Source organism: Pagrus major, chromosome 14, assembly GCF_040436345.1.
Source record: "Pagrus major chromosome 14, Pma_NU_1.0".
In the NCBI taxonomy this organism is placed as follows: Eukaryota; Metazoa; Chordata; class Actinopteri; order Spariformes; family Sparidae; genus Pagrus; species Pagrus major.
In genome coordinates this window covers 9,745,632-9,773,624 of record NC_133228.1, presented here as the reverse complement: position 1 = coordinate 9,773,624, position 27,993 = coordinate 9,745,632, and the positions used below count along the sequence as shown (strand labels likewise).

The 27,993-nt window shown below is 41.5% G+C and overlaps 2 protein-coding genes across 5 annotated transcripts in view; both read right to left on the bottom strand.

The window, feature by feature from the left end:
* Positions 1-5,815, bottom strand: part of LOC141008022 (kinesin-like protein KIF21A) — a 40,382-nt gene extending 34,567 nt beyond the window's left edge. For all 4 annotated transcript variants that reach the window (XM_073480198.1, XM_073480200.1, XM_073480201.1 and 1 more), the window contains exon 1: positions 5,419-5,815. In XM_073480198.1, coding sequence (XP_073336299.1) covers positions 5,419-5,462 — 44 coding nt within the window. In that variant the 5' untranslated portion in view covers positions 5,463-5,815. The remainder of the gene's footprint in view (positions 1-5,418) is intronic.
* An 8,349-nt stretch (positions 5,816-14,164) lies between these two features.
* LOC141008608 (ATP-binding cassette sub-family D member 2-like) lies at positions 14,165-27,886 on the bottom strand. The gene is made up of 10 exons (XM_073481048.1): positions 26,897-27,886; positions 25,743-25,923; positions 25,042-25,163; positions 20,516-20,675; positions 19,815-19,909; positions 18,059-18,204; positions 16,541-16,686; positions 15,428-15,512; positions 14,533-14,658; positions 14,165-14,369 (listed from the first exon to the last, which is right to left on the bottom strand). The coding sequence occupies exons 1-10, from the start codon at positions 27,839-27,841 to the stop codon at positions 14,165-14,167; spliced, it is 2,211 nt and encodes a 736-aa protein (XP_073337149.1). The 5' UTR covers positions 27,842-27,886.
* Positions 27,887-27,993: the final 107 nt, after the last annotated feature.

The following is a 27,993-nucleotide window of genomic DNA, read 5'->3' as shown; positions in this document are numbered from 1 at the left end:
GGATGGACACGGGTTTTTGTATGCACACACACACACACACACACAAACACACGCACACACACACACACACACACACACACACACACACACACACACACATATGAGCACACACAATGTTTTTGTAGCATTTGGCAGCAGGCCACAGCCTTTGCCCTCAAAAATAATCCACAAAGGTCAAGAGGGTGGGACATGTGTCTGACAGACACTTGAGAGGAGCCAATAGTAGTTAGACAATCTGGAAATGAGTAAATGAGTGGAGTTGGTCAGGGGCTGACTAGGTCTAGTTTGCCTTTTTCCAATTAATTTTGCAATGCGTTTTGCAGGTAATAGCATTCTTAAACATTTACTTGTTTTTTGTTTTTGTATTTCAGATGGATGTTGGATATGATGACCTTAAAAAATCCAAAGTTACAGCTTATTCCACCAAGTCTTTGAAGACATGATAATAAATCACAATAAATGAACAGTAAACGTGTCAATTTTAAGATGTTTGCCATACTGTCGATAACACGGTAATAGCTCATTAAAAACTTTCTATATATGTATGTACCAGTCCCTGGAATCATCCTTGTGAAATAAAGCATATAAATAAATATCTATTTGTATTTCAATTCAGGGTAATGTTGCAAATTAATGTTGGATTTTTAAAAGGCTTTTGTATTACATACCTTCACTAGTGATAAGCCTGTTAGCTCGATGCTAACACTTAAAAATTACCTTTAAGCTTTCCATTTTCAGGACATTCACTGTACTGTTACTCATCTACATAAACAGGAAGAGCTGAGTTCGACAGTACGAAACTAGATCCCTCACTGTTGGCTAATTTTGGATGTACACTCTGAATTATTAAAGCTGCACTTCAAGGATATTGACATAATGAGTCACTTGAATGGCTCCTTTAGGCAAAGTCTGTACCATGAGTTACTTTACGGATAAATCGTTAACTTCCTAAAGTGATTTCTCATGGAATATAGGACGAGATAAACATATACCAACAGACACACAGATGGGATGTTACATAAGAAGGGATATCTGGAACACACAAACACATTTACACAGGGGATAGCCCTGCAAAGCGTGTGTGTTTGCTGAATCATCCAACAATGTGCTACTGAAGTGACCCATCTGTCTGCTGTCAGGCGTGAACAAAAACGCTTCAAAACCAGAGACGGCAGCACAGCACACACATCTAATGTTTACTGAATCTTACTGAAGATCCATCAAGAGACATGTAGACTTCTAAAGAGCAAATAGACCTTTAAATTACATCATCTTTCCATTAAGAAACCAAATTACAATTCTCTCTGTTCAGGCTCCAGACCCTTTTCATTCTTGTTCTGCCTCAAACCTCAAAAAAAGACACGATACAGGAGGGTTTCATCACTCTGGACCTGATGGTATGGGGGATTAGGAAACTTGCTAACAGACAGCATTAGCCTCGCAGGCTGGGGCAGGTACTGGTTGGCAACCCGTTAGCTCATTACTGCAAACACACACACACACATCTAACTAAACTATTACAGGCTGGGGAGAGGCTGACAGTCAAAGCCTTTCAGATGCTGTAAACCTTAAAGCCTAAAAATAATTAGAGTGTTGCCATAGTGATTAATGGAGCTGAAGACAACACGAGGGTGTGGTTTGCTGTTTAAAGGGATGAAGTCAGTGATTTAAGACTAGATGAAAAGTTTGACTTCCAGTGATTATGAAGTGAAAAACAATTAAACTTTCAGCTGGTGATGACACATTTTTCTCATACGGATACATCTCCGTCGTCTTGCTATGATCTGCTGAGATGTATTTTATGAAATAATAGTAAAGAAAAAATCAAGTTAGCTGGTGCGGGAGGGTGTGTCAACCCCCATAATATGAGGTGTTCACTGTGACAACTTCATACACTTTGTTATTACAGTAAATTGAAGGGTTCATTAATATGTTACAGTGTTTTTTGTAGCCAGCTGTTGTGTTGTTTCTGCTGTCAATGGAAGGCATGCGACTGCTTGTCAGACGTAAGAAAGCATTAGTTTGATGTCTTTTACAGACCTGATGTGAAACATTAGTACTCATGAGTCTCAATTTCGTGTTTCGTTAAAAGACAAACCTCCACAAATATCTGATGATTACAGCAGACCAAGCTGTAAACACACTGTCATAATATCAAGTTGTTATGGCTAACATGTTAGCAAACACAAAGCATTAATAGTATTAGTTTGCTTTTGTGTTTCTTGTTACCTAATACATTTAAGTCCAATATTTATTCTCATTTACTTTCTGTTTTTGGTCTCCAACTCCTGAGGGGAAATATCTGGCTCTTTAGCTACTAAATGCTCCACTATGTTTACCAGCTAGTGGCTAACTCTGTCTGTCGTTTGGTGCTGGAAAGTGAGCGTATCGTGGGTTTATCAGCTGCTTACTGCAGCTGTAAATGACTGATCAGAGCGGTGAGAGTTAACCAAAACATTAAAGCTGCAGGTCATAAAACCAAAACAAAGAGCTTAAAGATGCTAAGAAAGCTAAGCCAATAATTATCTAAGTCTGTCAGCGACACCTGTCATATTGCTCATAGTTGTTTGATCGATTGTTCATATAAGATTATTGATTATTGCAGCTTCAAATTAAATCCTCCATTAGACTTTTTACTGTTCTGGATTATCAATCAGTTTAAATTTATCAAAAGTTAATGTTTGTTCTGTCTTTTAATTACTTTTATGTGTTTGTTTCTCCAATATGCCTTTTTAACAGCAGATATTTTGACATGTCACAGTAATACCAGTTCTAAGTTTATGGTATTGTACATGCTGCCTCCCTGATGTGGCCTCCTAGGACATTTACGTATGGAAATAAGCCATTATTTTTGTCCTAGCACCACCTGTGCTTTTTTTTTTTTTTTTACTTTAAGTCTTTATGTCTGCTGTGAAAGAGGTCTATACCATTCATGCAAATGAAGCACACTTATATTTGAATTTGTTTTTGAGAAAGAGAATGCAACTATTATGTGGATCAGGAAGGAGCTCTGGGAGCTCGCAGGTAAGGTCAGGATAGTTTCAGTGACAGGAAGAGGATCTACTAACTGTGTGTGTGTGTGTGTGTGTGTGTGTGTGTGTGTGTGTGTGTGTGTGTGTGTGTGTGTAATAGAAACAGAGATTAGTGACAAAGCATTTTCAAGTACCACAGCTGCGCTTGGAAGAGGCTCTGGACTGCTGACTTGAGATTCGAGATCTTTCCTAGTATGTCACACACCTTTAACAAAAAAAAATGCACCATCTTGACATTTGGATATTTCTCTTGTCCAAATTGCAATTTCGCTAATATTTCGATTAATTGTGCAGCACTAAAAGTATACTAGTTTTGTGGCATCACAATGACAAAGTCCTTATCATTCTCCTCATCTGAAGCCTGTCTTGTTTGGATTATTAGCTGAAAAGCAAATTGCTCACAGTCCTTTCATTAGGGAGGAACATAATCTTCACATGACGGAGAGGTTCATACACAATTACTGACAAGTTCAAAAGCTCCCATTACATGAACAAATGGATAGAAGAAAGAAAGAAAGAAAGAAAGAAAGACAAACGTATGAATGAATGAAAGAATAAACCTATGAATAGTCGACTGACCATCAAAAGGACCAAAGGTGGAAACTCAACTAGCAAACAAGACGACAGAGCTCTCCAAATAATTAATGAAGCCTGAGCTTTCTAAGAAGATACAATAGCAGGTAGTTTCCATTCAGAGACAAACACATACTCCTTTCTCTGGCCTTACCCTTGTATTAGTATTGTGTGTTACAAAGCTTAAAAATTCTTCAAACTCATCTACAGTGAATTAAGACAGCAACTCTATGGCTATATTGAATTACTAAAGGTGCAATGTGTAAGAATTGGCCACCTATCCAAACAAATAGAAGATGGAGTATCACCAGCGTACCTGCTAAATGTAGCTGCTCTTAGCTCGTAAGCTGAGTTAACCATCTAGCTAGTGGTCATATTAGCTGACTCTGCCCTAACTTGAAGCTCAGAGCACAGAGGGAGTGTTTACTATCAGATTATCACCTCTTAAGGTACAAAGTGGCTAGGGGCTAGCTAGTTAGCATGCAATAGATATGTTTGCAACACAATACATTAATACAACAATATAATTTTAGATAAAGGTGCAATATGTAAGAATTGGCCACCTGTCAAATTCATACTCAAAACAAGCAGGGGGGAGAATATCACCAAAGGCTAGCTGGTTAGCATGCTAACTTCAGTAGATACTGTATCTGTGAAGCACAATACATACACATCAAAACTGTTACTGTTTGTTGCCTGTTGACAACTGTTTTCAACTAAAATTCTTACATATTGCACATTTAAGGAAGCCGGTCAGATGTAATCTCACGCGATGAATGAAATCTTATTAATGACTACATAAAGAAAGTGCATGAAGGTGCATTCTGCGAGATTATTATCTATGACAGGCTAGTAAACTGAGTTGGCTCAGTAAACAGAGTTCTGGGTCAAAGTCTGAAAGCACAATAACAAGCGAGGCAGAGAGAGAAGAGAAACATGAGAGGAACTACTGCTTTTGTCCTCCGTCTTCCACTGATCCAGTTCACATGATGGTTCAGATTGTCTTTCGAACACACACACACACACACACACACACACACACACACACACACACACACACACACACACAGAAAAGCACCTGCCCCTGACTTTAGCTGCCGCCCTATCATGTTGCTCTATTGATATCTTTATTGATTTGTGTGTTATTGTCTGGGTGTCATTTTTGTTCAGCCTCACTGATCCACTAACACTGGAATCACATCTGAGAAACGCTGATGTAACCACTGAGCAGAGCTGACTATCTGGGCTTGTCTGCCATGTAGGTGACATATTGGATTGGCCCAGGGGACAAAGGTCAGATCGGCATGATACAGCAAACTCAAATGCAAAATGTAAAATGCCTGAAAACAAATGGATCAAATGCAGTCAACACAGCTTTGTACCCTTTGTAAATAAAATGCCAGACTGTGTGTTGTTCTGACGACAGGAGAGACAGAGTTACAGGCTTTTCCTTGGCCTAATCCCTTAGAGCTGAGATCTCTCCATTCATAAATCCACTACACAGCATGTACATGCAGTGCAGGTATTAACAAAAGAAGCTCATGCGATCATGGGCCATTGTGGTCTGTACTTGCAGCTCCTGGCATGAAGAGAGCATGCATGTTGCAACAAAAAAAGCTTCAAAATAAGGAGGAGGGGTATTGTTTTGAAGGGATTTCTGGAGAAGAATGGGGGCAGATTGGAGTGGCTATTTATAGTAGTAGGTTAGATGAATACATGGCGGATGGTGGAAGGATAAAAGCAGGAATAACATGTGCATGCTTGTAGCAGGTGTGACACGAGCATCTTTGGAGAGGAGGGTCTGCATCCTTACCTCAGGGCGACGCGCACCGAGCTCTCATCCGGCCCGCCGCTCATGTTGTCACCGGCGGATAGTCCACACAGTCCGCTTAAAAATAGCTCGATTTCCCTTTTTTCTTGATCCTCTTACAAGACAAGAGAGCGCCGCCTGGGCTGGCCCCCTCCCTCCCTGCACCTCCCAGGGAAAGCGCTTATATCTTGAGCTCCCACCGCCGCCGCTCTCACCTCCTCCTCGCCCGCTTGGAAATCAGTGGAGCCATTTTTGATGAGATGTGATCTGATTCATTTGTTCTCCATAGTCAGGGGGGGGAACATGTGTGTCGGGATCCGGCGGTGGTCACCTCTCCAGAGGCATCGTCCCAGCCTCCTCAACCCGGGCAGAGAGCGGTGTGTGTGTGTGGAGGAGCAATGATCCAGTCGGCGTGTGGTTCTCCAGGCGGAGGACGTAGCTAAACTCCTCCTCCTGAGCTGGACCAATCCTGACATGTAGGGGACAACTCCAGCCACAGAAGACATGCAGATAATAATAATCTAGTTTAACAATAGCAGGTTTATAGTATATATAGTATAGTTTTTTTTTTTTAAAGTTTTGATAGCTTTTTAAAACATCTTTGTGAGAAAAAAAACCCCATAATATAATTTATTTAATATATCAACTAGGCTATATATAATATACCATTAATGGAAATTATCTAAGTTACTCAATTACTGTATTTAAAGCTGCTGTTAGCGCTGCTGTCGTGTTAGCTAGCTAACTTCCTGTCGGTTTTGTAGTTAGCAGTCCCTCCTCTCTGTGTCACCACACTCGCACAACTCCTTCCTTTGTTTTCGCATCGGCTCTCTTTGCCTCTTTCTTTTCCTCAAGCGTTTTTCTTCGCTCAACCTGTTTGGTGGTATAAGCCAGCACAAGGGTGTAGCGCTGGAATTGGTAGCTTTCCCTGTTCAGCCATTGTCGTAGACAGGAAGTTGTCAAGCAGACGGGAAAGCCCCTTTCTGGAGTTCTCTGTCCTGATTGGATGAAGTGGGCAGGGATACCAGATTATTTATTTTCTATTTAACTGCATGAGCAGAGGCAGGAGAGGCATGGCTACTGACCAAACACTCTGTAACAGTGATTACTGTTGGAATACAGAGCTAATCAAGACTCATTTTAATAAAAAAAAATCACTTACAGCGGCTTTAAGTACAATTTTGAGGTACTTGTACTTTAATTCTTATCATTTTCTGCTTCTTTATACTTCCACACCACTACATTTTGTAGGCAAATATTATACTCCACTACATTTATTAAATATCTATAGCTACAGATTACTTTGCAGAGTGCATGCTGCGTCTTTCACTTGATTTTCACTTTATTTAGGTATAACTTTTGGGTAATTTACTGCTTACTACTTTACAACACTGTAAAACATACACATATATATTCTTAACTTACATTTTTTTCAGCTGCTATCTATAAATGTATGCATTTATTAATTTTGTCAGGATTTATATATTGTCCTTAATTATTCCTCTGTTGTACTGATTGATACTACTATAGTTGATATTATTGGTATTATTGATGTAATAATGTTTTATTACATTATATATTATAGCCTATTATATTTTTGAACAAATACAAACAAAAACTAAGTATCTTTACCTAATAATATTATATATTGGTCTGGTGTACTGTACAAAGTTAGTGTACGTATGCTAACATTACTCTGCTATTAACCGCACCTCGTACTTTGCCATGTACTTCTGCATTTAATTGCACTTGGATAGTTTGTATTTTTACTTCTACTGTTTATTTCTGTCCATTTGCTGATGCAACAGCTGAATCTCCTCCCAGTGATCAATAAAAGGTTATCTTATCGTAACCCTGTTACAATTACGTTACATGTCTGCAGATTTTTTTGTGACATTCTCCTGCTCTGCATTTTTCAATAATGTCAAACATGCCTTGAGAAAGTCCCAATCAAACTCCACTCTCCTACTGACAACCAAGTGTTGATGGACAACATGCAGCCTGTTCCTATAAAAAAAAAAAATGTCTATCATGTCTTTGACCATAAACTGGATCTGGAGTCATAAAAGTATTGAGAAATCGTGAATAAAATCCATCACAATGAACCCAGCTGCATCCTGTTTGAGTGTAATTTGAGTGGACTTCTGTATGTGGTGATAAGATGACACACTGAAGGTGCAAATATCAGGAATAGCAACAAATGAATATGGCTACTTCCATGCTGCCATCTTGTGGTCACCTCATTTTATTGCACTGTTGAGGTGGTGGAAGTGATGTCCCCTGTTGATTTCACCAGCAGATGGCTGCACAAACTCACTTGCTGAGCCTCAATTCTGCACTACTTGTGCACAGTATGCTCCTTACTACTTTTTCCATAGTGTATTGTTATTGCTGTAAATTAAGAGGCATTTTTATTACAAGGAAAAGACACAAGACGAATCAATCTTAATCTAATAGTTGTTTTTTAGCTGTTGCTGAATCTGTTTCATCTATGCATAAAGTTGTTTCACCTTTTTTAACACATTACATATTGAAAGCCTGTTAAGACAGTAGAGTGCCAGTCTTATGAATCAAATGTTAAGACTGTCTAGAAACAGAGTCATATTGTTTTCTAGGACTGGGCCTGACACAGGAAGTCTAAATATCGCTCAGAGTGAGGAGGTGGCATCGACCTTTCGCTTGCTGAGACGGGTTTATTTTCATGAACCACCTACAAGGGCTATAAATAACATGACATGGTTTCCTCAAAGTCAGGAAATAGAAATGTGTCAAAAACCTGTAGCTAATCTAAACTCTTCATACAGTTATTTAAAGGTACTGAAACTTGAAATGGTGCGAATTCCGTTCCAGAAAGTGATGGAGAGGAACAAACACAACACGGCCCATTCTTCAAGGTTGCAATGTATTTTTTATTTACAAGAAAATACATCTTCATCTTCCAACGTAAAGTGACGTCAGCACATGATTTTTGTAACAGATGACCTTTATGCAGATGTACCTCTCTTGGTTCTAAGGTTAAAGAACACAGATTCCTACACATGCACAATGAGAGTTCAGTAAAGGGAGTCTGGGTTACTGCTCCAGGAATTCAAAATATAAAATAGTCCTATGTACGGGTGTTTTGATTGCAAATGGAGCTCATGTAGTAACTACAAAGTGTAGTAATCCCCGGCTTCAAGGGAGAATCGCTGCATGTTGATTCTGAGGTACAGGACAGTCAAATAATACCTCAAAGATAACCTGAATACGCTAGAAACCAGAGAACTGCTGTACTCATGATCATCCACATTTCTTTCCTATATCATTCAGTCACTGACACTGTCATAAATATAGATCTGACTGTCCTACACCGCCTGAATAACACGATAATTCAATTTGAAAATTTCAAACATTATCCTTGCTCATTATCCCAGTTCACACACACGTACAGTAAATCCAAATGTAACCACCACAATGTGGCTCTAATAAAACAATGTTACATGCACTATTAACACAATTATAAAATGATCAATTATCAAACAAAAGGGAAACCGTCATGACCTGACCACATGTATTCATTGCCTTCGTAACCTTCAGAGATGCTTTATCATACATAATGGATACATTCAATCTCTTACTTACAAAAGGGGTGATAGAGTGCGAAACTTTCCGTATCAAAGTTTTGTTAGTAAGGATGTCATTACAGTATATAGCAAGGTCATACAGTGTAGCTAGTAGGCCGCTAAAGGCCTAACTTCATTGGTAAGTAAGCTATCTTTATGGATTTACCAAAGGGCTGAGAAATGATGAGGTGCCATATTAAAAGAAACGACATTGTGATGTTTTCCCCCTAGAATAAGCCCAAGAGCAAGTTAACTCAAAGAAAAAATAAATAGGAACAAAAAGTGTAATAACGTTAAATCTGCAAGAATTATTTTTGGCTATTTAGGGGTAGCAGAAACAAATGAACTGTTAGCATATGCTTCTATGGTAATGTAGCGAACTTGTTACCCAAAAAATGGCCTATTACCATTCATTTTAAGCTGTTTAAGTCCAATATTCACTCTATTTTCATCTTTAAGCACAGTTCTGCTGTTCACCAACTCCTGAAGGAAAATCCGCTGCGAGCTAAATGTTCAACTTAACCCATGTTCACTAGCTAGTTGCTAACTTTGTCTGCTTGCAGTTTGATGCTAGGCAGGTAGCTCCTAAAGGTCCCATATTGTATAAAGTGAGATTTCCATGTCTTTTTTTTATTAAAACGCAGGTCTAGGTGACATATAAATACTGTGACAGTATGAAAACACTTAATCCACAGAGAAATGAGCACAGCCCTTATTCAGAAACCGTGTCTTCCAAAAAGCCGTCAGAGCTTCTGTAAGGTTGTGATGTCACAACTATGCAGTCACCTCCCTCATCCACGCCCCCAGCACGGATGCGGTTGCAAAAAACACTTGCGGAGCTGATGTGGGTGGTGCCTGCTCAGGCCTGTGAGAGCTGACCAATCAGAGCAGACCTGGCTTTTTGGGAGGGGGGTCTTAAAGAGACACTATAATGGAGCGTTCAGACGGAGGGTGAATAGAGGTGCTGCAGCAATGGGCAGCATGAGAAAAATAATGTGTTTCTATGAACATTAAAGCACGTAAACATTTTCTAGTAGACACCCAAAATAAAAGTATGAACCTAGAAATTAGCATAATATGGGACCTTTGAAAAAGGTGCCTGCTAAGGCCAGAAACCTGTTATGAGTGAGGCTCTGTTTTATAGTACGACTGGAGGACAAAATTCCACTACTACAAAAATGGCACCTCATCATTTTCCATCCCATCCTCTGTAATGAAATAACAATACTTCTGACTCTTTCATAATTGAAGAAGCTACGGTCATGCCTATGAATTTCCGGCACTGTCTGCTCTAGAGCTGACCTCATGTTCCAGTGTCACTTGGCAGACTCTGTGTCATTCAGCGGCTCGTCTGGCCTCCTGTCAACAGAGTCTGACTGGTGGCACAGACAGACAACTTATTTCAGGTCAGAAATGCTGCTGAAAAGGCCTGCCATGCTGCTTTCAAGCCCCGCAGTAATGCCTTTAATGCTCTCTTGCGTACCGAATGAATGCGTAATTATTTTTGCGCGGTACAGATTATATTACATTATTATTCCTTTACATATTAAAGGAATGACATTTCAATTCCTTAATTAGATTTTTTTTCTCCAGTCACATTTTCTTGGGGGGGTAAAAAAAAGAAAAATCTTAGTTTGTCCTTCTGTAACCTAGCAGCCATCATCCTGAGAAGAGGAGGGCTGCATCCAAATGGTCTTAAGTCCTGTACACTAAAAGCCAAAAGGGGAGGTTGCAAAGGTTTAAACTCTCAATGGAGATGCACTTTTAGACATCCTGGATGCAGGCCCGGCTTGGTCTAACAAAAGGCCTGAGGGAGTTGACAAGCATACTCAACAATTTACATTATACGTTTAGTAACAAATCAGATGACGCAGGTGCAGATGTGTACCTTAAACCGGCACTCACTAACTTATTCCCTTGCAGGTAACAACAAGCCAGTGCGTAGTTTGAAATGTAGCAGTGCGCTTGTTTGTATTCTGCTGCTGATGTGACTGATTGTCCATTCTCTGCAACACAGACGTTGTGGTGTGTTAACAAAGCAGAGGCTTAATAAAATATAGTGGTATTCTAACCAGTGACATGACATGATATTACACTGTACCAGTCACTCAAGCTTCGTAGTGACGTGGATCGAGTCCTGTATGCAGCACAGTGTGAGAATAACATACAGAAGTCCAGTGATTCTCCTGTTCGTGATGGCATCTGGACTGCTCATAGAAAAACACACAGATTTCACCATATTCCTGCTTGTAAAGTGCTTACACACTTTTCTGTAATTAATTTTACAGCGCAACTATTGAATTGTGGGTGAGCTGAGGACAAAAACATAAATGTTAAAGTTGCTGTGTCCTTTTTTGCTTCTCAAATGCAGTGATAATTTGTATTGCTTAGTGAGCTTTAGGCCCAATTGAATGTAAGAAACGGCAAAAATATGACTCTATGTGCCTATGGTGAAATCTGAAAGACTAGAACTGAATGGAACCAACAACCAGAACTTCTCCACCCAGATTCCCCTCTCCTGTTTCACCACAGTAAACACACAGGGCTGAACCACGAAAGGAACGAACTGCAAAAGCAGCCACAACCAAAGCTCAAAGCCACCACAGGAGAACACAGCGTTTAAGACTGTTTTCAGAAGAACTAAACGTAAATAATCACTAATTTCACAGTATCACAACTTCAGATGAGTTGCTGGTAACAGACATGGAGGCTAAATGAGGAAAAACTAACTCATTTTGTTCCTGTATATAGCCAAGATGCATGCCAGCTGTTTGTCAAGAGGCAACCAATGTGGTGAAGTGTCCTTGAGCCAAAAATGAAATCCCTTCCAGCGATCTATGAATCAGCCTGACCTCTAACCGTTGTACTACTATATTATAGCCCTATTATGTAATATATAATTAGTATAAGCCACTAAGGCCTCATATATTATAGCTAGGGATGAGCGAGTACATCATTATCTCTAACTGTTCAACCAGCTAATTTATCCATATTGTAATGGGCGGGGCTTAAACTAGAAAGGGGTGGTGCTTATGAAATGCAATGAATGAAAAAAATTAGGAGTATTTAGGAGGCTGGTATCTATGAGTGAGTACAATTTGATGTGAAATAAAAATCTGGATTTTAAGGAGACATATTATGCTCATTTCAGGTTCATAACTTTATTTGGGGTTACTACTATAACAGGTTTACATGCTTTATTGCTCAAAAAAACCCCACATCAGTTCTCTCTTACTGTCCAGTGCTGCAGCACTGTGTTCCCCCTCTGTCCGAAACACTCTGTTTTAGCTCCTGTCTCTTTAAGTCCCCCCTCCTGAATACCCAGTCTTCTCTGATTGGTCAGCTCACACACGCCTGATCCAGCACCACTAACAACAACAAAGCAGCCGTGCTAAATCATTTTTTATGTGCCAAACGTAGAGTGTAGTAGACGTAGTGTGATGTCACAAAGTCACAGAATTAAAGGCGGGACTGCTGATGAGGTGTTTAAGGTGCAGTGTGTTCTGTGGGAGACCTGCACAATAACTTTTTAACACACTGAAGCAAAGAAAAAAAGCATAATAGGTCTCCTCATTCTAGTTTAAGCCTGAAATTGATATGGGTTGATCATAAGTTGCTCTACTTTTGAACTATTAGAAAACTATTTACAGAACAGCCTCTGAATTGAGCTTCAGATCAATGTTTTGATTACAAGAGACTATTTACAGCACCCAATAAGAGTTTCCTTCATCACGGGTATGGATATTTCCTCGGACAACATCATCTGATACTCGTTGCAACAATGTACTCGCTCAAGCCTAATCATAACATAATAATATGCGTAGTATTATGTCAAATATTTAAGAGAATATAATCAAACGTCATGATATTAAAAGATAATCAGCTTCCACTTTGGAAAAGTGAGAAATAAAGTCATAGCAAAGTTTTGTTTGTGTCATCATCAACTTTCTATGAAGTCTCTTTTGACTAAATCAGCATCATGTATTAGCTCAAATGTGACTCCAAATCAGGCTCAAAAGGACCCACAGAGCACGACATGAGTGTGTTTTGTGTCAACACGGGAGAGCTTCAACAGCTGCCCTGTGTGTGTACATACATCCAACAGTTACATAGTCTGGCTGGCTACCTGTTGTAGTACGTGTGTGACTGTTCACAGCCAGTGCAGACTACCAGGGTCAGCTCGCTCTTGAAGAGGGCCTCTTTAGCTCATTGTGTTTGTTCAATAAACCAGAAACCTATGTTTTGGAGTCAGACCTGCGTCACTAATGGCTCTAATAATAGACCCCAGATCGTCTCTTTTTCTTTTTGCCTGCAACTGAGCTATATCAGCGGTTCACGGGTGTGCGACAACCTAACAAGCGCTAACGATGAGGTATAAGGAGAGGGATTGTACTGCAGCTAGATACACAAACTCAAACAAAGGCATATTGTGACATTTTGAAAAATAGTCTCTTTCGACCTCTCAACACTAAGAGGTCTCATTAAGTTCAGTAAAAACTAAAAATCTACTGATAAATTATAACAAATGTGGATCCTGCACGACCCAGTACACTGGGCGTGGAATACTGCTTTGGACATTATTATTTAGTGGTTCTATATTAAAAAGTTTTTCCAGCTAAGATGCAGGTATCACCGTATTTCACTGTGAGCTACCACGACAAACAGAAACAGCCCTCTAAAAGCAGAGTAAAGTGCTACAAAACAAACAAACAAATTCACCGTCTCAGTTGAAATTTGGATTCATCACTTTTGAACTCGCGGCGAATTGATCTTGAAAATGAAGTGCGCTAAAAGCTAAACGTCTAAAAAAATCTATGCGGTCGATGTGCGTAACACAACGGGGGGATAATACTTGTGGATCCACTTCACTCTCCCCCCTCCACTTCTCTGGTTGGAGTGGGGAAAAGACGAGGGAGAAAGGAGGAGAAGGGAGAGACTAGCTGGCATTCAGAGCCCTCCTACTTTAAATCTAAAAAAATCTAAGCCTGAAAAAAATACTCACAAACCCCCTACGGATCTCTTTTACTTTCTTTCACACTCTCTTCTCGGCCTCCCCCCTCTTCTTCTCTCCCCTTTCCCCCTTGTCTCTCTCCCCTCTGGGCCCCTTCCCTGCTCCCTCCCCCCTCTTTCCCTCTCTCTTTTCTTTCTCACTCCTCGGCCGTTTTGAGGACAGAGTCGTCTCCCAGGATCTTGCAGAGCTCGTTGAGGCGATGCTGCATCTCGGGAATGCCGGCCAGCTGGGCCTCCAGCCGCTGCTTCTCCTCGGTGAGCGTGAGGCGCGTCGCAGTGTCCAGCTGCTCGAAGCGCCAGCCTCCCTCCCCGTCGAACTGCAGCAGGTGGGTGTGGTACTTCCTGGAGGCGGAGAGTGAATAAAAGTACGCTTAATTTGTTGTGTGCAATGAATTTACAGCTTTATAGTGGATTGCGAAGTGAGTAAATTCTCTGCTACTACTCTCCAGAGTGATATATCAAGTTATGAATCTCTTTTATTGAATAGACTGGACAATTTTCTTACCACAGGGAGGGTCTGTGTGTGATGGAGAGCAGAGAGATGCCGGCATCCTTAGCAGCCTGGAAAATCTTTCCCTCCACGTCAATGCTCACAGCGCTGGTACACTCATCCAACAGAGCATATTTAGGCCTGACAGACACAGGGGAAATGGTTTTCATTAATAACATTCCATCCAGTGGGTAACTGATGACATTTGTTACGTTGGGAGATCATTTCCACGTGCAAAGATAAAAAATCACCAATTCCTATCCTGGATAAAGCTAATTGCTAAAATACTACCCTATTGCCATGTTAGCTTTTAAATACACATACCTAATATGACTTCTTCAAGGTACAATATGTCGAATTCATACTCCAAACAAATAGGGGGCAGCAAATCACAGAGTAACTGCTAATTCCTGCAAACGGTGGCTGCAACTAACTAGTTAGCTCGGTTAGCTTGGCAGCTAGCGGGTAACCATCAACTCTGCTTTCACTTAACACATCAAAACACGGAAAACTATGAAAATTAATAACAGTTATTGTTACTGTAAAAGAAGACATTTGATGACACAGTAACAGCTGTGTGAGGTTGTATATATGCACGGTGATGCTCTCCGCTAAATGCTAATGTTAGCATGCCAACTAGATAGCAATAACAATGCTAATGTTAAGCAGGTATCGTGGATACAGCTGAGGCTGGTGTAAATGACTTGAAGACAGTGCCATTAGGTAGTTGTTGAGATAAGTCTGGACCCAAAGTACTGGACTGACCAACTGACACTGTCATCCCTCTAGCCGCTAGCGTGGCTAGAAAAGGCTCATGGTTCTTGTCAGAAGTAAAGTTGGCAGTTTACACTTAAACGTTTAAACCGGCCTCAGCGTAATGACGGACAACAACAAAGCTGTTTCTCCTTACTTGTGGTAGAACATGCGAGCCATGCCCATCCTCTGCTTCTCACCCCCTGACAGCACGTCCTTCCAGTCGAGCTCAGCATCCCAGCCTAGAACCAGAAGAAGACTTCACATGAGCTTGAAAACACATGTTATGTAAAGATTGAGGTATTTTGGGATTCTATTTAACTATTGAGTGGAGAGCATAGGAAAGTGCATGGACCTATTTTATGGAAGTGCAAACTCAGGGATACATTAAGCCTTTACATAAAGAGTTCATCAAAAATACATTTTGGACAATGTAATGAATAATTAAAAGATAAACAGAAAGGTTTTACAGACTGTTACAGCCATTACAAAGGAAAGGCAGAGATATGTTTGCTTAAAGGTTCAACCAGTAAAGCTGCACTGTGTAACAAGGGTCACATTTTCTTAATCTAACAGAAAATCCTGTGCCGTTACATTAATGTGTGCACACATCCATGATCAAGACGTTTCTCAACATCTTCACAGTGCAGCTATTCATACATTAAACCCTCTTGCAGCCCTCAGCTTTGTACAGTTGTCGGCTCACAACAATAGTCTGTTTATTTGGCAATGAGAGGAGAGTGGCTGCCAATTAGCCACAGACGCAAGTTTAGGCAATACCAGTAATACCAGAGTGCACAAGATCAAGCTTCTGGCCAGCAGATACACATAATCTGTTTGATCTCAAAACACCAGCAAAACTGCACCATGGTGACAATTTGAAGGTCAAAATTTAGAGACCTTAAACGCGAAAAGATTACTGATTCGGTAATGACTTTATTGTCAGGTACTCAATTTGATTGACTGATTTTGTGGCTGGTGGTTATTTCGTCTAGTGCTTTCATGTTATTTTGTGTAGCTGCTGCTTATTTTGGCTGATGGTTTTTGTGTTTTCTGTAGTTTGACAACACAGTAGTTCACTTTATTTGTTTCTAGTTTTGTCTTGTTATTGTATATCTAATCATCCATGTGTCTAATGGTTATTTGGTCTTTTTTGTTTAGCTAACAATTATTTTGATTAGTTTTGTCAAGTTACTTCATCTAGTTGATGGTTATTTTGAATTGTTCGTCGAGTTGGTGGTTGTCACACACAGCTTTATGACTCCCCTACCTCCTTCTCTGGTGATAATATGGTTGAGGTTGACTATGTCCAAGATTGCATCCAGGTCCTTGTCACTGAGGCCTCTGGCAGCCATGTCCTCCACCGAGTCCGGGTAGATCACCTGGTCCCGCAGTGTACCCATGGACATGTATGGCCTGGAGAAACACACACACACACGCACCTTATCCACTGAGTGTTCCTTTGTTAACCCGTCATTCCCTTTAGTCCTCCGGACGCTAAGAAAAAGAAAGCGCTGACAAAGAGGGTGTGTGTGTACAAAGGAGCACTTCTTTGACACACTTGAACAACAATTGCTTAAAGAGAAAGACATCCATTGAGCTTCTGTTGTTTCTTTTAGTGTATTGGTTTCTGTTACAGCTGCCAGGTGGCTGTCTCATCCGATGTATAAAATATTTACCGCTCTGCAGGAGGGAGTCAGCTGAGTCTGCGGCTTTAAGCAGCTCTGGGTTAGATTACATTTGATGGTTTGTCTTAGAGTGGCTTTAGCTCACTTTGAGGGCTGCTGCCACCTTTTTGGAAGATCAGTTGGTTATCTTACCCGTTTAAAGTTAAAAAGCACTTTGATTGACACCACAATCAGTCACATGTCTTCAATAGGTGTCTTTAGAAATCTTTACCATGACACACTCAGCCGGACAGCTGTTTGCAGGAAGTTGACACATTTCAACAAATAGATGAAAAGCACCATGAGCTGAACCGTGAGCTACTGCCCTGGTTTCCATGAGGAGCGCAGGAGGTAAGTGTTAGATCCTTCTTAGGTACGTCTAAAACCTTAGGAGGCACGGAGCACATCAGAGACACGCCAGCCAGGTGGAGGTCCATTAAGCGACTCCTTATTAGTCCCCCCTGCTACAACGTACATCACAAAGGTTCCTATCTGTAGGGGTCTGTACCAAGCAAGCACGTTCCCTTAAATCTGGAGAATATGATTTGTAGGCAGGGGCATCTCCGTGGCATAAATCTACTATTAAGACCTGCTTCAGACTCAGCCTCGCTATCAATCTTGCCCAGTGGCCACTTGCGGTAAAAAAACAACATAAGACTTCCTTATTTTAAAAATGATTGTCAGTCTACGGGCCCAGAAATAGCAGGTGGTTTTTATTCTTTAAAGGTCAGTGGTTATCTTCAATCACTGAACAGTGAGTTATCACGGATCACTTGAGCCGAAGATGCAGTGTGACAACGCATGGCTGGTTTTAGTATCCGTGCTCAGTCACACTAATGATTCTCAATTTATCATCAAATGACTGCGATACCGAGGGAAGTATACTAAAGAAGTGATTGTAAGCCCTGTCTGGGCGGTAAATATTTCACTGTGGCCAGAGCTCTGGTTTCTCTTGTGTGTGTGTGTGTGTGGCTGAACACGCTCACACACACACACACAGTTCCTGTTACAATGGATTAGATTACTGTTAGGGTTCACTGGTACAATGATCAAACCCTACATTTGCATCAGTAAAACTCACTGCTGTGGGAATATGTGTGAAAGGCTGTGTTTGTGTATACCTCTGAGGGATGTAGAACATATGTTGAGGAGAGGGTTTGTGTAGCCGGCCGCCGTAGACAGGCCACAAACCGCTGAGGATCCTGAACAGAGAGCTCTTCCCGCAGCCGTTAGGCCCCGTGATTAATAGGTGCATGCTCTCTTCTACCTGAAATGAAACGAGAATTTATTAATCCCCCTACGCCGAGGCGGTCCTCTGTATAATTACGAAACATCACTAAGATATAAAGCCCTGGAGAGATGGGAAGCATCAGTGGGTGTTAAGCTTTTGATAGACAGCATAAGACAACGCAGGAGATCTACAAAGTCAACATTCCTCCACAGAGATCCTTGCTTTTTAGCAGAATACACTTTATTTTAGGTGTTTGTCCTCCGTCTCTGGGATCAAAGCACTCGGAGCGACAGCCAGATCAAACTGTTTGGAGGTATCGCTAAATGCCTCTAGTTTGCCTGCAGCTCACAGGGTAACAGAGCAGCAGCACAGCATGTATTGCTTTATGTATCTGACAGTACAGAGGCAATCCAGATAAACAAGAAGAAAAATGTGTTTGGCTCTGAATGTAGCTCGGAAAAATGACCCACTATGAAAAATCTTTTATTTCCCTAAATATATCAATCTGAACCAATAAAAGAGAGCGTAGATAAAGGTGACGAAGCAGGTTAAAGCAAGGAACTGATACATCCTGACCAGAGGTGTATATAGTAACCAAACGCTGTACAGTAGAAGTAGTTAAAATATGAAAGTATCTCAACAGTGATCATGTGCTATCTGGCCTGAGCAGAGCCAGAGGGTATGATATTTGCATACAGCCTTTAACTTGTGGGCATACACACACTGTCAACAGATCAACAGTTCCTGCTCTTCCAGCTCAACGTCAGCGGCTTGTATTGACCTCAAACCGGAGCTTGATGTAGTTCTCGTCTTATTATCTTTTTCAACTTATATGTTCTCATAATCTCTCTATAACGTGATATTTCTATTCTAGAAGGAGCAACTGCAATGTAAGGGATCAATGAAGTATTTCTTATTCTGATATATTGGCGTTTTTCTATCGGTGCCTCTGTGAATAAACCTCTACTTGCAGGTTTAAGTTCAAAGGCATGTTTCTATGACAACAATTTTAAATCGACTAAAAGCCAGCTTCGAGGAACTGAAGGAAATCCAGGCTCGTGTCAAATTATCATCAAGGCAAGCTCAAGCTAACTCAGTTATCCATACACAAAGAACACGGCCCTGGGGTCAGCAGACCACCAGAAAGAAAGAGGCGCTGCACACAGTGCGTTCCTTACAAACAGAAAGGGGTGTTAGTGTCCTAATAACATCACAAATGTCCGAAAACTGACTTTTTTCTCTTTCGTAAGCATTGATCTGTAATCATGCACACCGTAACATCCTCTCTGGCTCAAAAGCCTCAGGAGAGCAACATGCTGTTGACACCCAAAGGGTGTTTCTGCTTCCTAATTAGACCACAGAGGATCTTCATAATGCTAATTAACACCACACAGACCAAAAAAACCCTCAGGGAGTCTTATGGTGAAGTATGGCTCGGAGTTCATCTGAAACGGAGCGCCTCAGACATATATCAGTTAATATTAATGGGTAATATGAAGTAGAGTTTGATGCTGGACTGGAGATTAAAGGACCATTCTGATGCTTTTGTATGTAAGTCTGCTCTGACTAGCAAAGAAGGGTTACACAATAGATGTAAAATGACAGAGCACAGGGGATTCGAAGAGGATCGAGTAGAGCTGTCTCACCTTAAAGTTCAGGCAAGACACGACTACGTCCCCGTTCGGCGTAATAATCGGTACGTTCTCACACACGATGCCGTTGTCCACGTCTATCACTTCACCTGGAAGACAAAAGAGAGAAAGCAAAAGAGATTTATGATCAGAAAAACAGAATGACAGTGTGTAAGAGCAGAAGCAGAGGATTAGACTCCAGCCATAAGTATGGATATAAATGGGATAATACCTACATAGAAGGAATTGTGGGGTTAAAATAAAAAAAATCCCTCTTTATCACTTTACTCATCTCACAGCTTAACAGCGCTCTCTAGCAGGAGATTCACTCTGGGGTCAAAAGGATATGTATGCAATGAATCTGACCTTTGACCTTGATACTGCTGATTGGTTGTAATATCATGTTGGTGATCTCAGAATGTATTCTCTCTCTGCTTTAAATACTTTAACGTTACTTATGCTGACTTTATCCTTTGACTCAGGATGTTTTCTGTTCATCTGGTGCACATACACAATGTATTGGGACTAACCACCCAAAGCCCAGAGCTTTTCCCAAATAGCAGAAGTGGTGAACGTTTGCCCAACGTAGCAACTGTAACCAAGCAGGGGTGTAGTTTGCGACAGGCCAATTAGGCTGCTGTCTACCTGTTTCTTTTTTTTCAGTTTATTCTAATACAGAGGGAGGTGTGAGTGTGGGTACAGAACAACAGGCCCACCCTTTATCTCCAGAGGTCCTTCTATGTGCATCTCAGGCTTGCTCTTCTTCTCCGCCCCCTCCGCTGATAGAGAGGAGCGCTTGTAAACACCCTTCTGGACGTCCTCGAACACCACGAACATGTTGTGGACCCGTGCGGTGTAACCTGCCAGCTCTGTGACCTGTCACAACAACATACAGGGGTCAAAGGTCATCATTGTGCAAAGTTAGAGGAATGTCAGCGTGACCGCAAAAAGGATCAGATTAAGGTCAAGGTCACTGCCAAGGCCACTTGCTGATACAACTCCGTGTGTGTGTGTGTGTGTGTGTGTGTGTGTGTGTGTGTGTGTGTGTGTGTGTTAAGGCAGTGATTCTAAACCAGGGGAATGTCTCTATATACCAGGGTGTAAGTAGAGACACTGAAGAAATAATCATTGCAACGTGATTACAAAATACACCCACATATTGAGTCACCTGATGACCACGTGTTGAGAGTATGTGAAAACTAGCTAGCAAGCTGGCAGAGAGGTCTAAACAGCTGTTAAGTTAACTTAAAATAAACAGTTAAATGGTTAGCTAAAGCAATGGATCAGCTATTGAAATAGCTAAAAGTAATGGATAAATGGCTGTAATAGTTACCTGAAGCTAACGGATAAATGGAAATAGTTGGCTAAAACGTATGAGGTTGAAATTGTTAGCTAAAAGTAATGGATAAATGTTTTAAATAGATAACGCTAATTGAAAAAGTCACAGACACATGCTTGGAATAGTTAGCTAAAAGTAATTCATAAATTGTAGAAATAGATAATGCTAACTCAAAGTAAACAGTTTAAATACTTTGCTAAAAGACAATGTTCTAAATAGTTAACTAAAAGTAATGGATACATGGAAATAGCTAGCTTAAAGCAGGCCTATCCAAAAATGGTTGAAATAGTTATCTAAATGTTAACTAATTTAACTAGTTTAACTAATTAGCTAAAAGACACAGATAACTAGTCCGAATAGTTAGCTTAAAGAAATCGTTTGAAATAGTTAGCTAAAAGTAACTGATAAATTGTTGAAATTGATAATGCTAGCTGGACAGCCTAAATAGTTACCTAAAAGACAATGTTCTGAAAAGTTAGCCAAAAGTAATGGATATACGGTTAGAACAACGACCTATAAGCAATGAATAAATTGAAATAGTTAACTTAAAGAACTTTAAAATGGTTGGCTCTAAATGTAAACAGCTCACATAATTAGCTAAAAGACAGGGTTAATTGGTCGGAATAGTAAGCTAAAAGTAACAGACATGCTTGAAGCAGGTAACTAAAAGTAAAACGAAAAACAAATGGTTGAAATACTGTGGATAGCTAAAACGATAAATAGCTAAATTTGAGAATTAACAGTTGAAATTGCTGGAAAAAAATAGCGGATAGATGGTTAAAATAATGACACCTACTTTAAATAAAAATAAGTTGCCGCCACTACATTAGCATGTGTTAGCGTGTGTGCAACAAAGTGTAACAGTTTTTATGCAAATATGATGATTACACCAGAGTCACGCACTGGCTGCTGCTGCTGAGGATATGCTGCTTGAATTGAATTCACCTCTTTACTTTTCTCAACCTTGAGTAAACTCTTGGATGAGGCCATGTTTACAGTGTGTAGAGTGAGCACACACATTCACACTCACACGCAGATCTGAAAAGCTGCCGTACATAATGTGTGATTATCTTTGAGAGATGGGTCATCAAAAGGAAGTATTTTAAAAAAGACGCAGACCAAGACCAAACAATCGGCCAGAGAGAAGATCTTAAAAATATGAGGAAAATACTTAAATACTTAAATTTAGAAGATGAACATAACACAAAATGCAGTACAAATATCTATAAGCGACCAGAATGTAATGAGACTCAAGGACAAACGAGGACAAAGTCAAGAGAGAAATCCCCCTGTTGCTTTGGCTTTGGTGCTGCACCCTGCAGCGAGACAATGCAGGCTGTTGACACAGCTTGATTGTATTAAACAACAAACACAAATTCTGAAAAGTCATGGACATCATGTGGGGCTTCAGAGACGTGACTCGCTCAAAGAAGAAATGAGACTCATTGTGATCTGCTTGTGAAATGTTACAAATTGTACATGAGTTCTTAAAAAAAAAGGTGCTACATTCAAGTACTGAGCACGTGTATTCTGCCTTGGTGTCTGTGCATGCAGTGAAGCAGTAGAGCCGTGATAATGGTCCTCCCCAATTTGTCTAAAAGTGTTTGAGAGGGGGAGAAAGTGAGAAAGAGATGCAGAAGTGCGGGCTCAAAGATCAACAGATGGAGGATTATTCACAGCTAGGCTAAGCCCCGAGGGAAGGAGCTCTGGACACACACACACACACACACACATGCACATACAAACACAACACCAGCAGGATTCACTGCTGGCTGACCTACACTGACATGAGAGTGGCAGCAGACTCAATCTTGAGGAATTAATGCCCATAAAAGGTTTCTGTGTTCAGTTTTTCTTTCCATGATTTGAGATATTTCCATGAGATGAGATCTGAGGCAGTGTAACACACATCAGAGGACCAGCTTCACCCAGTTGTGTGTCAGATCGTCATACAGTCTGACTGAATTACTGCAATGAATGAATGATTTACAAACGAGAGTAACTGGACGCTGCTCTGATAAAACTGCTACAGAGAGTGCCATTCTCAAATTCAGTGTTAAACCCATGTTCTTCAAATGTTTGACATTTCTCATAAGAAAAGTGACTTTTGATTCTTTCTTTCGATTGACTAATTGATTAATTGACTAAATCGTTGCAGCTGAACAAACAACAATAACCACAGAAGACCAGCAGGAAACGCAAAATTCCTGAAGAGGACAGAGAGGACAGGAACAAAAGGAAAAAACAAAACAGAGTCTACAGGATGAGTAACAAACCAACACGTGCTGGGACGTGTCACGGGGGCCATCTGACCACTCACATCGGACTGTACACTGTCATATTAAATAGGCAGAGTGTCTGGGGGCGTGAGCAGGGCATAGTGCCTGAGGAATGTGCCTGTTAAGTTGCACACACACTTGCACATCTCATGTCCTTGCGTGCAGGGGCTTGCTGCTGCACATCTAACAACACTATACACAACACAGGCCAGAACTCATATCCTCTGGGGAAGTGTTTTGAGCTGTAGTTGTGCAACGATACGCCAGTCGGAAGAACAATCTGTTCTGTCACAGATTCGGAAATAAAATAATTCACTTGGAGCTGGATGGTATTTCATAAAGTTTAACAGCAGTTTAAGCTTTCTGTGCGATCGTAAAATGGGGTTGTGTGTGTCTAGCCCTGAGTGTCTGCACTCTGGCGTGAGTGAAGTGGTACAGTGGGAAGTTTTTGAGAAGCGGTGACTCACGCTTAAAGAGGCAGACAACAGCCGGCTCTCGCTTTTAGAAAAGAGTTTCAATTCCTCCTCTTCAGCACAAGCATGCTATGGAAGTGCACCCAACCTTTGCTGAAATACCGAGGAATGACAAGTACCGAACGTCTGAAAAAGTACACGACACTGGTGTGCGTATGACCGAAAGTAGACGAGTACAAAGCGGCTGTACTGCAACCCAGCTTCACCACAAAAGTGCTGCAGCCAAATCCTCTTATGGACCTCAAAATGCAGCCTGAGTGAGAGAATGCATGAATGGGTCTTGCTATTTTTTTGGGATTAAAATGCAACGAGAGATCAGGGATTTGGCCCTCGATGAACAAGGCCTTTCATTCACTGATTTCTTTCTTCGGGACTCGAATAAAGTCCTGTGCATGCACGGTGAGCTTCACACGGGGGAAAGCAGAGAGAGGTGGACGTAGCGTAGAGTACAGTCTGCATCATTCAGTCAATCTGTGCATTCATCCATCCATCCACCCATCTGTTGGACCACTTGTCCTTCAGACCTGGGCCGATGACATGACGCAGCTATTGGACAATAACACTTGACTGGACTACAAACAGACTGAAATCGGAAACTGGAATGCTAATAATTTCTTGATAAATCAGTGAACCATGTGGCGTATTAAATGTTAAAAAAAGGCTGGAAAATTCCCATCGACACACCTCAGAGCTGACGTTCAACAACAACTAATTCTAAACATATCAACGTACATCTTGAAGACAATTATCTTTTAGGCCTGGGAGTGAAATATCAGCTAATGGGTTATCAAATATGTTGTCTTACCTTGAAATGTGACCTGATGTAACTTCAGATTTTATCTTTTCAGTTGCTGGTAATCAGGAAGCGGTTAAATTATAACAATTTGTCAGATGTCTTTTGCTTATGCGACTTGCAACCTGGATCACAGCAGAATAACATCACCGCAGCTTTTTAAGCTTCCCACCCTGAGCGTGACGTCATGGGAAAATGGCCGGCGTGTGACTATGGTATGTGCATCTGCAAAGACTAACCTAATTTTTTGAGGATTTTGGTGTTATTTCCTGTACGAACTGTTTTATTTGAACTTTCAAGTGAAAACCAGAAAATGATCACGATCAAGCTACATGAACTTCAGCACGTGGTGTCTCACCTCTTTGTAGGAGGACATGATCCTCTCGATGGCGTCAGCTCCTGAGGCCAAGAGGTTCCGGGCGGTGGTGAAAGCCTCCGTCCTCTCGCTCACCATCACGTGCGTCTGCCCGTCTGCTGTTTCTACAGGAACGAAAGAGAGATGACAGAGCGGGACATAAGAAACTCTGATACTACGCACATGTTTATTTAAACAAGAACGCTTTCCATCTCTGCCTTCTGTTATCTGCCTGAAAGATATCCATCCTGTGAGCCTCCTCACTACACATCCACACACTTGTACCTGCAAGCACTGGAACAGCATGGAAATGAGTTATTTAAATAAAAGCACTGACAATGGAGCATTAGCACGCTAGCAGTGCTCGGCAGCAAACAAAGGGACTCAGTCACAGCTTTATTTTGGATGCAACTGAAATGTCAGCAGGGATGTGTGGGAGGCAGCTACTGCTTTCACACGTGCTAATCAGCTCCTGCTTGAGGAGGAAGGTGTAGCTGCTGGTTTGGAGATGCTAATGATCCTCGTATGTACTGTGAAATGTGTGAGTGAAGCACAAAACTATTATAGTGCCACTTAAAAAGAGGTTTTTACGACACACCAGATACTATCAATCAAACTTAATACACTGTTGCTCATAGCCTCAGACGTGTTTAATTGGGAGTTTGGGGAAATAAAAGGTTTGGGGCACCTCGAGGGCTCCTTACCGTTGTCAGCGAAGCCAGTCGCCGTGATGATCGGCACAGCGACCATGACCAGCCCGCTGCTGCTCCACACGTACTTCATGAGGAACTGCTCGATCATGATGTACCAGAGACGCTTGGACAGGATCAGGTTCATCTGATCCGCAAGGGCCCTGTAGCACTTCTGCAGCTGACGCATCTCCACCTGCAACGGACAGTGTATACACCTGTTACTGACTGAAGCCACTGTCGTCACGAACCTGCATGTTCGTGTGTAAAGCAGCAACAACTGGTCGATTAACTGAGAAGTCATTCGGAAGAAAAAAGTTACCAACTATTTTGATGATCTGTTAATTGTTTCAGTTATTTTTCAAGCAAAAAATGTCAAACATTTGCTGGTTACAGCTCCTTATATGACCGAATTTGGTGCTTTTCTTTGTCATTTATGACATTAAATGCAGAGTCTATAGGTGTTGGACTGTTGGTTGGACAAAGGAAGCAAGTATTTTTCATTATTTTTAGATTAAAGGTGCAATATTTACAGCTTAAAGCTTTCAAAAAGAAATATCAGTTTTGACGTTATGACATCTACATGTTGTGTTGCAGAGATATCTACTGAAGTTAGCATGCTAACCAGCTAGCCTCGTCCCATCCCCATCCTAGTGGTGTAAACACCAACACCCCCCTGGTGCCCCAAGCTCCTAATCTGGACCACTAGCTGCACTGCTAACTGAGCTAACCGGCTAAAGGCTGCTCTGGTTATTGCAGTTAATGGTTACTATGGCGATTTGCTGCCCCTGTTTGTTTTGAGTATGAAATCAACAGGTGGCCTTTTCTTACATATTGCACCTTTAATCTACAATCACAATAATTGCTGCAGCCCTGTTCATGTGCAGATGTTACTCTGATGTACACATGTAATGACACTTTATTAACTTTGTGCTTAATGAAGATAATCATAAATGCCTCATGTTGTTTATAACTGGGTTATACCTGCAGAAAATGGACATTTACACTATATGTAATACTGAGAAACATGTGGTCTATTAATGATCTACTAATGTGTAATATGGATCTACTTCTGTGGCTGTATTCTACACAAATCATAATCTAATAACCACCACTTTAATGCCTGTAATACTGCTGCATGTCTGCCACAATACATGATCACTACATACCTTGTGTCCCCTGTAGAAAGCTATTTCCTCAGCGTTTGCAATAATCCTGGAGTGCACATAGCGCAGGTAGCCTTTCCTGTGAGCCTCCTCGGCCACCAGCTTGCCAAATTTGGGCGAGCAGGCACGCAGGACCTTAGCCGTGGCAAAGACCACGAGCCCGGCCAGCAGGGTCGGCCCGGAGGCGTTGGCCCCTCTGGACCTGGCGGTCTGTATCAGCGTGTAGGAGGTCAGCATCACATCCAGTATCGGCTTGGTGAGGTTAGAATAGAGGTGGGCCACCGACTGGGAAAACATCATGACGTCCTCAGTGAGAGACTGGTCCGGGTTGGCGAGCCTCCCGTCCATGTTGCTGACTTTGTAATAGGTCTGATCGGTGAAGTAGGTCCGGTAGGCATGGTTCACCAGCCGGGTGCGGAAGGCCAGAGCCAGTTTGCACTCCAGGTACCGGATGGCGCTGTTGACGAACGTGGCCGGGATGGCAATGAGGAGCCATTTGATCAGCTGGATAATGAAGCTCTTGGGTTTCTTCTCCACGATCGTTTTGACAATCTTACCGTCCAAGCTGGCCACGTATATAGAGAGAAACGTCCTGGATATCAGCGCCACCGAGTGCAAGGAGAGCAAACCGAGCTCTTTGGACACAAGCCTGGGGAAAAGGATTTTACCAAGTTCGAGGATCTGCTTAAAAAATTCTGCATTTACCCCCGGCGATGTCTTCCGATGATTCGCCACATCTACCTGTGTCTTTGCCAAACAAGTGGAGCCGTTCTCCGCCTTTGAAACCCGGCCATTATTCCTGGGATCTTTGTTTTTGCAGAGCTGCTTGCAGATGATGGGGTACAGTGTTTTGACACCGTAAGCAGCCGCCGCAAGAAACACGGCTCGCTTCGCCGCAGCCGTCCGGTCCCATTTCACTTTGGACGCCGCATCGAGGATGGTGGACATTTTTTCAAACGTTAGTCGTCTCTGCTGACAATCCTTACAACACCCATCCCCCAAACCCGACTCACCGCGTCGATATAAAAAGAGCGAAGGACTTCTGATGGCTGGATTGATGTGAGGCGAGCCCGATACATGTACCGCTACATCCTGCTCTT

Bases quoted from the DNA above. Each gene is read 5' to 3' on its own strand.
- LOC141008608 (XM_073481048.1), bottom strand. From the start codon at position 27,841: ATGTCCACCATCCTCGATGCGGCGTCCAAAGTGAAATGGGACCGGACG. The intron at 25,924-26,896 runs GTATGTAGTGAT...TGTCCGTTGCAG, and splicing joins CTTTCTACAGGGGACACAAG to GTGGAGATGCGTCAGCTGCA. The intron at 16,687-18,058 runs GTATACACAAAC...GTGTTTCTCCAG, and splicing joins ATGTTCTACATCCCTCAGAG to GCCATACATGTCCATGGGTA.